Raw genomic sequence first — 12,594 nt, 5'->3', positions numbered from 1 at the left:
GACGTTCCCTATTAACATCTGGAACTCAATGACCACATGATCACTTTTTCCTAAAGGACAGAGATATTTCAATGATTCTATTACATCGGGTTCTTTGGTGAACAATAAATCTAACCTTGCTGGTGTGTCCTCACCTCGAAACCGTGTCTCTTCTTTGACCCATTGCGTCATCACATTATTCTTTATTATATTTAATAACATGAATCCTCGCCGCCTCCTGAGTACCATTCCTCCCAGTTCACTTCTTTATAGTTAAAGTCACCCACAAAAATTATATTATTGCTTTTCTCAATTATTTTTTGCAGATAGCTAGCCATATCTGACAACATCTCATGGTATTCGTCATCCTTCCATGCTCTCGTCTCTGGGGGAACATACACTACCGCCATATCTCTCTTAACATTCTCTCCAGTTTCTAATTTCATATATATCACTTCAGCCCTGCCTTCTCCCATTTCCACAGTATCTACATTTATGTTGTTCTTCACTGCTATCATCACTCCTCCTCCCTTTTTTTCTTTTCTGTCTTTTCTCCACAGTTTGTATTTACCATCTCCCAAATGAACATCAATATCTTCTCTTAATTTGGTCTCTATAAAGCACATGACATCAGGTTCATGTTCTCTCAAGAAATCGTTAATTTCGATCCTTGTCGATATGAAACCATCAACATTAGTATATATCACCTTCAAATTATTTTTGACGTTTTTAATACCCTCTTCTCTCCTACTCTCTATCTGTACCACTTCCTCAACTTCTGATCTTTCACAACCATCCCCCTTAGTTTCCTTCACTTCTATTTCCTTAAATACCACTTCCTTACTTTCATATCCAATACTCTCCAAAAAAAAGTATTACATTCTTCCTCTGTCCTCTTATCATTTCTTCCCTTTACTTCTTCCTTTAATGATTTTAAAACTTCTCTTTCTTCTTCGTTCAGATTTTTTCTTATTATAATATTTTCTATCTCCGCCTCTTTGCTTAATTTCCAGGTCACTTTAAGTATCTCATTTATTACACTTTCTGATGTAAACTTGACTCTCATTGGTCTTGTTTCCCCTTTCTTATAAGGCCCTATCCTCCTTACTTCCTCAATTTCTTTTACCCACTCGTCTCCTTCGGGGTCAATCTTGCCTAATATTCCTCTCACCATGATCGTGTCTCTGTCGAGTCTTACGAACCTAACCTTTTCTTCCTCTTCCCTGTTTCCAAATATTACCACACATCTGTTCCTTTCTACAGTTTCTCTCACTATTTTCTCTTTTTTCTTCAGTATTTTCACTACATTTTCTTCCATTTTTTTTCTTGTTCATTTCCCTTTCTTCCTGGATGATCTCTCTTAAGCTGACCACTTCTTTCTGTTCTTCTTCTACGTGTGCCCACTTTGCCTTATGCTCTTCTAATACATTACTCACCTTCTCCGTTTTATTAGTACTCTCTTCTAATTTCCTCCTCAATTCAACATTTTCCCGCTTCAAATTTCTAATCTCTTCATTCGCTGTTTCATTGGATTGGATCAGACTCTGTATGGTAGTATCCGTATTTTCAGACACATCCTTTATCACTAGATTCTCTACTTTCTTTTCAAGTTCACTAATCCTCATAATTAATGTTTTAACCAGGTCCATGACATTGGTGTTTGTATCAAATCCTTGAAATTCGAGTCCCTCATTGTTTACATTTTCGGCCATGTTTGATGTTGGTTAAGTACCAAAACAGTTACCGAAAAAAACTACAAACATTCATGTATACTCTAGCCAATAAATCTTTACATTTTTGGTAGTCTATTAACTTTCATTATTTTAAATTTAAAACAAGACCTTAAGAGACAGGACAGACAAAATTCCTGAAACTACTTAAGGTTAGCAGCGATGGCTGGGACATCTGCTCTCTCCGGCTGTTCGTTCGTGTGTGTGTGTGTGTGTGTGTGTGTGTGTGTGTGTGTGTGTGTGTGTGTGTGTGTGTGCTTCCCAGGAGTTGACAAATTAACTTTGGGAGGTGATTCTTGGGATAATTTTGAGTACGGTAACTAAATACAATATCAACAGAGGTCCAAATCTCAACCATTATGAAGCTACAAGTACTGAATTATGAAGGAGATAATTTTTGTCCATATGGCCATCAGTAATCTTTAGTACTCTTACAAATTCTGCTGTCATTCATGCCTCAGTACCACATGACGTCACATCTTTTTTTTTTTTCCAGAGTTAATAGGTGAGTGACATATGAACTTGGCTCTACAAACTGGTAATCAAGTGATCAAGCACAAGCACAAATGAGAAACCTTTTCTGAACTGCACTGATAGGTCTGTGTGATCCTCATGGTCAAAAAATGCCCCCAAGTCTTCTCCTCTATTCAATACCACTAAAGAATATACCTTATCACTCCACATCTACATAAAGCATATAAATGAAAACTCTTCTAACACTTTTCAAGTACAGTAATTACAATAGCTTCTATACTGACATACCTGTACAGGTGCTTGCAACTGAGTCAGTGAGGCTTGGCTTTAGAAACACCACTATCAGGTGGACAACAGGGTAGTATGAGGCCAAAAAATGTGAGCATCTACTTAAAAATAATAAATAAAAAGGCAAATTGGTTATGCATACAACCATGAAAATACTGTACAAAGGAGCTTTTTTGACACTTTATCTGACATTGGGCCACTTTAATATTCTTGGACCTGTGTGTGGAGGAGGGGGTACATACTCACACTGGCTACAAATAATACAGACAAAATTGGGCACAGAAGGCATATTTACGATAGCAAAGGAGAGATTGTATTGATTCACACATATATTTCATTTAGGTTTTTTTTTTTTTTTTTTTTTTTTTTTTTTTTTTTGATCAGAGTACTTTTGGACATCAAGGATCAATTTCTATGGTACAAAATGATCGTACATATACACCATGTAAATGAAATGCATTACTCTCTCACTGATAACTTGACAACAAGAGATCCTAGCTGAGCCAAAGGTACTTTGGTAAAGTTCTCAATGAGCACTATAAAACAATGACAACAGCATGCCCGCACCACGCAGATCATTTGAGTGAAAGGGAGGGGGAGGGCGGGGATGGTGCATAATTGACATGAGATTCAAGAAAGTGCTCATATAAGTGGTGGTATAGCAACTCTGAACCTTAGTGTAAGTAACAGCTTGGGACATTATTCCTGTCTGCAAGATTGAAAAAATGAAGCCTTACTGCTGCATGCTATCAATTGGAACTAATCATGAGAACATCTAGAAAGGCACCAGGTCATCAAAGCTTAATTCCATCCCTTAACTGACTGCATCACCATCTTGCCAAAGTGAAAACCATGGATGGTGATCATAATCACTTAAGGTTACAGAATCACAGCAAACTGTCAAACCTCAATGCTAAAAATTTCCGGAAACAGCCTGCCAATATTATTCACTTCTGCCATTCATGCTATGTAATGAGAATAGTTTCAGCCTGTGGCAAATGACCTCTAGTTAAGACAGCAATGGCTTCCTGCAAATACTGTAGCATCTATGCATCAATTTATAATGGTCATTCATCCACATGCATACAACACATTCACAGCATGGCTGGCTTGGTTCTCTACCAATGATGAATGATACAGTAGCAAATATCATTCAAATAGCAATGATTACTTATTAATGTAAAATGCACCATGGCCAAAAATGAAATGCACTGCTCAGAACTAAAATGCAGAAACATAAAGAAACACCTAAGTTGGAAATAATAACCGCCTTCAATCAGATAGTTAGTTCATACCTTTGTTTCATCCACATCATGTTTATTTCAAAGGTTAAAGATTTAATATCATAAAGGTTAGTAATAGCTGTGTGATGTAGTTTATAATATTCTGTCACACTATTTAATTAGCAAGGTAATTTACATAAACTACTACACAAGTTTATCTGTTTGCTAATAACAACTACTATGAAGTAGAAATTAAATACACAATTTCTTATTTACCATCATAATAGCTGTTTTAATTAAAGGGGAATTTCACTCACAAATAAGTTGTAAAATTAATTCATGCTCATTAAAACTATACTATGCTACATTCGTGATTCTACGATCAGGCATGACTGAATGGATGGCACTAGAAATTTTAGTCAGTACCATCATCATCATCATCATCAGTATCAGTATCATGTGAAGAAATGCATATCTGTCTGACATGTACAGTACTTACAAGTAACTATTAGACTTTAAACTGTGTTTCCTCTTTATTAGCTTTAATCTCAAGAAGAAAAAACAAAGTGAACTAATATACCATAAGTAACTAAAGCATGAGGATCTATAGGATTGAGACCATTACTCTCTGGGTCATCAGAGAATGCTAAATGAGAACTTAATATCATAAGGTGAATTTCCCCTTTTGCAGCTGTTCATCTACCGTACCTATTCTACAAAATTAGTATTATTATGCTGTAAATAAATATATTAATGTTTCATTGCTACAGAAAGTCACTGAAGCTAACAGATATCTTCAAGAGTATACAACAGAAGGGGACTGTTTAGATAAGCTAACAGGAATCATGATACAGGTTATAGCTATACAGAACCCATGATTTACTTGTCACCTACTTCAAACTAGCAAAACATCAAGGGGAAGAAGCCTTCACCACTGCTCTCTAAGTCTACCAAAAATACATAGACTAGAGGAATACTGAGAATGAGGAAAATGGACAAGCGCCTACCTTCCGACTCTTTTTTATCATCTTTCTCCTCAAGGTCGAGATCCTCAGCATGTGTAATCCACTCCAAGTACCCTCGAAGATCCTCCTCAATCTGCTGCTTCTCTCTCAACTTTCTGAAGTCTCCACGAGCTTTGGCTTTTTCTCTTTCCTTTGAGAACTCTCTAGCAAGAGCAGACACACAGAGCTAAGGTTAGAGGCTCCTACAGCCATTAGCACACGCACTTGCATTAAAAAAAAAAAAAAAAAAAAAAAAAAAAAAGCAGGTACTATAATATCTATACACTAACCACACCATTTGCTGGCACAACATTGCAAAGCAACTGTACTATGTAGTTCATATCACTACACTGCAAAGTACAGTAATAAAACTTTTGCAAAAAGGAAGAGAGTGACATATGATGTTTACTATTGTAACATAACTGCAACATTATTTCCAAAATATACTGTCTGTAACATCTCTTATTTACAGTTACTTTGCATTATAATTTACAAGTTACAGCTGAAAAGCTGACTAAAAAGAAAAGAAATTAGTGCACTGGTCATGACAGAGGCATAAAAGCTGATGAGAAGTCTGAAAGCTGCAATCCTGGCTCCTGCACACAATGGGCACTGCAGTACAATGGTTGCCCACTACACTACTCTTGGATTAGTGAAGGAGGCAACAAGACAGTACTGACTGTCAGCTTCTCCTACCATCTGATTCCTTCTTCTCATCTCCTTCCATATCTATGTCTTCTGCAGCAGTTATCCATTCCAGATAACCTCTAAGATCCTCCTCTATCTGCTGCTTTTTCCGCAATTTCATGAAGTCACCACGAGCCTGAGCTTTCTCTCTCTCTTTGGAGAACTCTCTGTTGAGGGTTCAAATGATAAGCTTAGCTTTGCTCAAATTTAAATAAATGTACAGTATACTGGTACTATATCAGTACACGTAATTGTCTCTGCTGAATGTGTCATGAATGCCATGAGAGTGAATGAAAGGATTATAGCTGTGAAAATACTGTTCGGTACACTTGTGACTTCATTTCTATAGGAATAAGTTCCACAGACTGGCCTGGATGATGTTGAAAAAGACAGATTCTAAGATGATTTCATATGTGGTAAGTGGTATGGAGGTTGATGAGACTGTAGCTTTGGGAGGGGATTTAAATGGTCATGTGAATGATGCACCTCAAGGATATAAAGTGGTACACAGGGGTTGCACAAACAGGAGGAGGAAAGTGGAAGGGGAAAAGATACTCGAATTTGGGGAGGCAATGAACATGATTATGTACAACATGCATTTTGGGAAAAGAGAGAGAGTAGGTCAATTACATATGACTCTGAGGGAAATAGTGGCCAGACTGACTACTGTATTTCCTGGTCAGGAGGGTTGATAGGAGGTTGGTGAGGGATGTTCAAGATACAGGAGGTGAATAATGTTTGCAGCAACACAAGTTAGTGATATGTGACATGGTGCTTATGGAGCAGCTGGTGAAGAATAGGATCTATGCTCCCAGGAGGAAAATTTGGAAGATGAAAAACCAAGCAGTAAGGGATGCCTTCTATAGTGAGATGAGTAGAGCTGTGACTGAACAGGAAGCTCATGACAGAAGTCCATCTTGTGCAGTGTTTGTGGTAAGTGTGCGCATATGAGATGTACAGGCAAACCCCGAGAAATGATACCCCTAGATGTGATACCCCAGCATAGAGATGGGGGTAGAAATACCACCCTACCCTGCTGAATGATGGCCAAACCCTGGTATAATGATAGATTTTGTTTTTTTAAAACTGATTTTGATGACACTTCAGATTTAAATTTTGTGCTTAGGTTGATTTATAAACTGTTTTTAGACTTAGATTAATGTGTTTTAATCACAGGTGGAGTGAATATTGTCATTTCGGGGTACAGCTTACTAAGTTTGATTTTTCCAGATTTATTTTTGATGATTTTCAGATTTTATTAGTTGGTTTTAGTGAGTTACTTAATGGTGTTAAGGTCAGCTTTGCTTCTTTGACACCTGTTAGGCCATTTAGATTGGCTTTAAACTTGTTTTTGGACTCATCTGGGTGGATTTAGGACTTGGATGGGGGAGGGAACCCAAGGTCAAAAACACATCCCTATACTTTATACAAGTGCTCATGGGCCCTTCGGGCCCATTGCACTTGCTCCTGCGGAGGGCTCTCGCATTTATGTGCTGCTCTAGTGTAACAGTGTCACTTGGATTTTTTGCAGATCGTGTTATTTGCTGCTTCGGGAATGGAACCCACGTTGTTCGAAAGAAAGTCCGAAATACTTTAGTTGAACCCATGGGCAAAAAATTCTATGGAGATCCTACACTGGGCACCAGGAGTGGTGTATTCTGGTCAAAATGTGATTCCTCATTATATATAGTAAAAGTTTTTCAATCGTGATGGGACCAAGTTTTTCCACATCCGCGAATTTTTCACGATTTCTGTGCCAATTTTGGTGTGATTTGAATGTGTAGTTTCGGCTCCCCAAAATACACACACACACACACACACACACACACACACACACACACACAGTTTATAAATCAACCTAAGCACAAAATCATGTGGTCATTGAGTTCCAGATGTTAATAGGGAAAGTCGAGCCAAGAGACGAGCTTCATAGACAGGGAAGATACAACTTTGGGAGAGCAAATTTTACAAGATTGAGAAACTTTTTTGAAAATGCGGACTGGAGAAAATTCAGAGAAACAAAAGAGATACAGAAGAAGTGGGATATCTTTCTAGACCTCTATAATTTGGGAGTGGAAAAATTTGTACCATGAGTAAGAGGGAAAGAAAACAGGAAAAAGAAGTGGTTTAATAGAAGGTGTATGATAGCAAAAAAAGAGAGAGATAAGGCGTGGAACAATTGGAGAAAGAGAGGTAACAACAGAACAAAGGAAGAATATAAAATAACAAGAAATGAATACACAAGAATACGTAGAGAAGAAGAAAGGAATTTTGAAAAAGGTATAATAGACAAATGCAAGGATGAACCCAAACTGTTTTATAGATTTGTTAATGGCAAACTGAAACAAAAGGAAGGAATCACCAAACTGAAAGTAGAAGGAGAGGTCTTTAAGGATGTGGAAAGGCAAGCAGAAATAATGAACAAATGTTTCCAGTCAGTTTTCACTAAAGAAAAGGAGCTTGTGGAAGGGGAGGGAGTGATTAGAAATGTTCCGGTGATAAAAGATATAAAAGTGGAGGTACAGAAAGTGTATAAATTACTGGAAACTCAAGATGTAAGGAAAGCCCCAGGACCTGATGGAATTTCTAATTGGGTACTGAAGGAATGCAGAGAACAACTGGCGGATAAAATTCTCAGTTTAATCGTATGCTCACTGGAAGAGGGGAAAGTGCCACAAGAATGGAAGAGGGCAAATGTGGTACCAATTTACAAGGGCGGAAACAGGGAAGAACCCCTGAATTATAGACCAGTGTCTCTAACCAGCATGGTCGCAAAATTGTGTGAGAGAATCCTGAAAGACAGATGGATAAAATATCTGGAAGAGATGAATATTTTGACTGAATGTCAGTTTGGATTCAGAAGTGGAAGGTCATGTGTTTCTAACTTGTTGAGCTTTTACTCAAGAGCGATTGACGTGGTACAGGAGAGAGATGGTTGGGTGGATTGTGTGTACTTAGACTTAAAGAAGGCCTTTGACAAGGTACCTCATGAGAGACTAATGTGGAAACTAGAATATATAGGAGGACTGAAGGGGAAACTTCTGGAATGGATGAGAGACTTTTTGAGAGACAGACAAATGAGGACAGTAATAAAGGACAGGATGTCTGGATGGAGGGAAGTAACAAGTGGAGTCCCTCAAGGCTCGGTGTTGGCGCCAGTAATGTTCCTGATTTACGTAAATGATATGGTAGATGGAGTGAACAGTTATGCAAGTCTGTTTGCTGATGATGTAAAGATCCTGAGGAAGATAGAAGTTGAGGAGGATTGTAAAATACTGCAGGAGGATTTGGATAGGATACACAATTGGAGCCGGACGTGGGAAATGAAATTTAATGTAAAGAAATGTAAAATATTGGAAATGGGTAAAAGTACCAGGAGGCCATCACTGAATTATTTGTTGGGTAATGAATTAATCACAAAAAGGAGAGAAGAGAAAGATTTGGGAGTGCTGGTCCAAGATAGTTTGTCACCAGAAAAGCACATTAACAAGATAGTTGGAGAGACTTATAAACTCTTGACTAACATAAGAGTAGCATTTCATTATATGGATGAGGAGATGATGAAAAAATTGATAGTGGCAATGATCCGCCCCAGGTTAGAATATGCAGCGGTAGTGTGGTCCCCACACAAAAAGAAAGATATAAACAAGATTGAGAGAATACAAAGAACAGCAACCAAGACGGTCCCCAGTCTGACAGACCTGTCATACAGAGAGAGGCAGGAAAAACTGGATTTGCCTTCCTTAGAGGAAAGGAGAAAGAGGGGAGACATGATTGCAGTGTTCAGGACCATGGTGGGAGTAGATAAAATTGACAAAGAAGATCTGTTTGTATGAGATAAGAGAGCAACAAGAGGACACGGAATGAAATTGAAAAAGTCAAGCTGCTTGAAGGATATCAAGAAATATAGCTTTCCTTACAGAAGTATAGACTTATGGAATAGCCTGGACAAAGAGATTGTCCGGTCTAAAAACTTAAACGCGTTTAAAGCCAAATTTGACTTATTGAGAAACAGCGATGGAAACCCACGAGCATAGTACATTCCGTGTATATCACAATTAGGTATAAATACAGTAACCCCTCCAATATCCGGATCAATAGAGCCATCGGTAGGTTCGGATATTGGTTTCGTCCGGATATTGGGCCCCAGCTTATGGACTTGTACTTATGGACCCTAACTCACAGAAACACCTATACAACTCCCTCCGGACATGCATAGCACCTATTTAACACCCAAATCACACCAATAAGGCACATAAATGACTGAAATAAATGCAAAAGAAACATAAAATGTGGGTTTAGAAGTATGTTCATACATTAATAAACATTCTGGTACTTATGGACTCTAACCGAACCTAACTCTGAAAAACACATTCCTACTGCACGTGCATGAGGTAAGAATAGTATGGAAAAAAGTACAGTATGACACATTCTGGTAAGTATAGTATGGAAAAAAGTACAATATGAAACATTCTGGTAAGTATAGTATGGAAAAAAGTACAATATGAAACATTCTGGCTACTTACAGCAAGTCCCTGGCCACCTCGATGAATAACCGCCTCCTCTCGGACTCTGACAGTAAGAACGATTTCCTGAAGCACTTGCAGTACACTCTTCCTGAAGTCTTGCACTGAACTTAGTCAATAACACACAGAAGTCCGTTCTCTTCACAGTGTTCACTTTAGTCCAAATAATGTTCCATTAAATTTTAGTGTTGCACATTAACTTTTCCCAAGTTTTTTTTTATTTTCCAAAGCCAAAACAAAGAAGGTTAGTTACGTTAAATTTCTTTTCTACTGAGTCTTTTCTCTCATTTCGAAAACCTTAACACAACACACCATTTTTTTCACTGCACAACACTCAAAATTCCCGTGTGGTCTAGTGGAGAAGTTCTTGCTGTTTATTCGCTGTCAGAGTCCGAGAGTATCACTGGCAGGCGACCAAGGGGTGCATCGGTGGGTCGTGGTGATGGCGTACCGACTACAGAAGACTCTGAAGATAGCCGCAAACTCACATCGAGCGGTGACTCCACTGTAGCTCATGTGCTGGGCTGTGGCTCAGAGCATGAGGGCCTGTCTTGGGGAGGCAACGGAGTGGAACCAGGGCTTGGCACAGCGGGGGTCACGGGCCTGAAAAAACTGTCAATCATTGACTGACGCAAGGACCTACGATTCTGGCGATTGGTGATGCGCTGCCGGAAAGCACGCACTTCCTCCACGAGTCCCAAGGGCCCCATCTCCCTGTCGCAGTCCGGGTGTTCCAGGTAGTCTAAGACGAACTCTAGATGTGGCCGGAGTGTGCTCAGCTTGGGGATGGCTGGAGTAGTGTCCTGCTGAGAGGAGTCCGCATCATCATTGCCTTCGTCGTCGGAATCTTCAAGTTCGGGACTGACACCAGCAACCGAAGACGCAATCTCGATATCAGACAACGTCTGATACCCAGGATCGCCCTCGTCGTCGTCCAACCACTCACGAACATCGTCCACATCAACATCGTCGCCGTGCGTACGTAGCCGTGCATGGAAGTCATCCGCGTCAAACCCTAGGAAATCGTACTCCACATCTGTTCCGAGAAGCAGACGAGACCAACCATTTTCAAGAGTTTTCACAGGGACTTCCTTCCATGCACTAGCCCAGTTGTACAGCGCAGACTTGATGTTGTAGCGGCGAAGGTTTTCCAAAGTCCGCTTGCCTCGAGTGTCACGTCCTTCCCTGCGCTCGTCCTCGTCCTCGAGAACAACCATCACCTCGTCCAGGAACTTCCAACGGTACAGGCGATTTGTTGCCACGATCACTCCTTGGTCCATGGGTTGAATGAGAGCAGTCGTATTAGGTGGCAGAAACATGCACCTAATACGGCCATTCTCAGCAACCAAGTCCTTGTTGCACGGGTGGGCAGGTGCATTGTCGAAGAGAAGGAGAGCCTTTACCTGGTCGCAAGGGATTCCCAGTGTCTTCGTCTGGTACTGGATGACCTCCTTGACGAAGTGACGGTGAAACCAGTCTTTGAAAATCACAGCTGTGAACCATGCTTTCAAAGAATGGTACCATACGACAGGAAGGACATCCATCACCCCACAAAGGCACCGAGGCTGCTTTGCACGGCCAACAATAATGGGCTTAAGCTGGTGCATGCCATTAGCATTGGCACAACACAAAGCAGATATCCGTTCCTTAGAAAGCTTGCGGCCAGGTACACGCTTCTCCGTCTCATCGGCTAGAGTGTTCGTTGGCACCGAGCGATAGAATAGGCCAGTTTCGTCAGCGTTATAGACTTGACCGAGAGTGAGGCCCTCCCTGTCGATCAAGCCTTTCACCTTGTGCCGAAACTCGTCCACTCCATCCTCGTTAGCGTCCAATGCTTCGCCATGTGCTTTACGGTTAGTAAGGCCATGTCGCAACTTGAACGCGAAGAGCCAACCCTCGGATGCCCTGAAGTCTAGGACGTCGTGAAACCTTGCAAACTTCTCAGCAGCAGCCTTCAGCTCCGTTCCACGTACCATCACACCAGCTGCACGTTGCTGTCGATACCAAATCAACGTGGAGCGGTCGATTTCTGCATACTTGGGGGTAAACATAACCTTCCTCTCCACGTTGCGTTTGCTTCTCGACGAGAAGTCAGCCGTGTACTGCATGAGCTTGTCTCGGGAACGCTTGATATCGAACAAAGTCGACCGGGCCAGGTTGAACTCGCGGAAAATGCGTGAAGAAGACCAATCCGCATCAACTTTCTCCAATATCTCCCGTTTCTTCTCCAGAGTCAACACCACTCTCTTCCTTTTCTCAGGAGGCGGGGCCATCATCACACACACTAAGAGGAGGGCAGAGAGCAGCAGGAGGCCTTGCAGCAAGTACGGCACCACCACAAAAGCGAGCACGTGGGCAGCCATGGCGAAGAGCGTAGGTCCAGTCGCTGGGAGAGACAGGCGGGAGTGGGGAGGATGCATCGGTGCTCTATCGGACGTCGGAGGAATGACGAACCAAAACAATGCTCTCACGCGGCGCGCGCGGCAAGTTCAAATTACGGACGGCAAAAAATCAATTTTTTTTTTATTTTTTTGGATTTTCGGACCATTTTGGGAATGTTTGATCCCAGGACGATAAGGTTCGGTTAGTGGGGATGTTCGGTTATTGGGCGTCCGGATATTAGAGTGATTACTGTACTTAAATATTGGAACGACTTAGACAAAGAGGTGGTGCATGAGAAAAA

The 12,594-nt window shown here is 40.7% G+C and overlaps 1 protein-coding gene across 1 annotated transcript in view; it reads right to left on the bottom strand.

Annotated features, from left to right (window-relative positions):
• LOC145414371 (muscle calcium channel subunit alpha-1-like) overlaps positions 1–12,594 on the bottom strand; it is a 1,622,725-nt gene that overhangs the window by 1,336,913 nt on the left and 273,218 nt on the right. The window contains exon 10 of the mRNA XM_080283905.1: positions 4,702–4,862. Coding sequence (XP_080140031.1) covers positions 4,702–4,862 — 161 coding nt within the window. The remainder of the gene's footprint in view (positions 1–4,701; positions 4,863–12,594) is intronic.

Source organism: Coenobita brevimanus, chromosome 99 (assembly GCF_032717465.1).
Source record: "Coenobita brevimanus isolate Jiangsu-jjx chromosome 99, ASM3271746v2, whole genome shotgun sequence".
Classification (NCBI taxonomy): Eukaryota; Metazoa; Arthropoda; class Malacostraca; order Decapoda; family Coenobitidae; genus Coenobita; species Coenobita brevimanus.
This window is presented reverse-complemented; position numbering and strand designations above follow the sequence as displayed.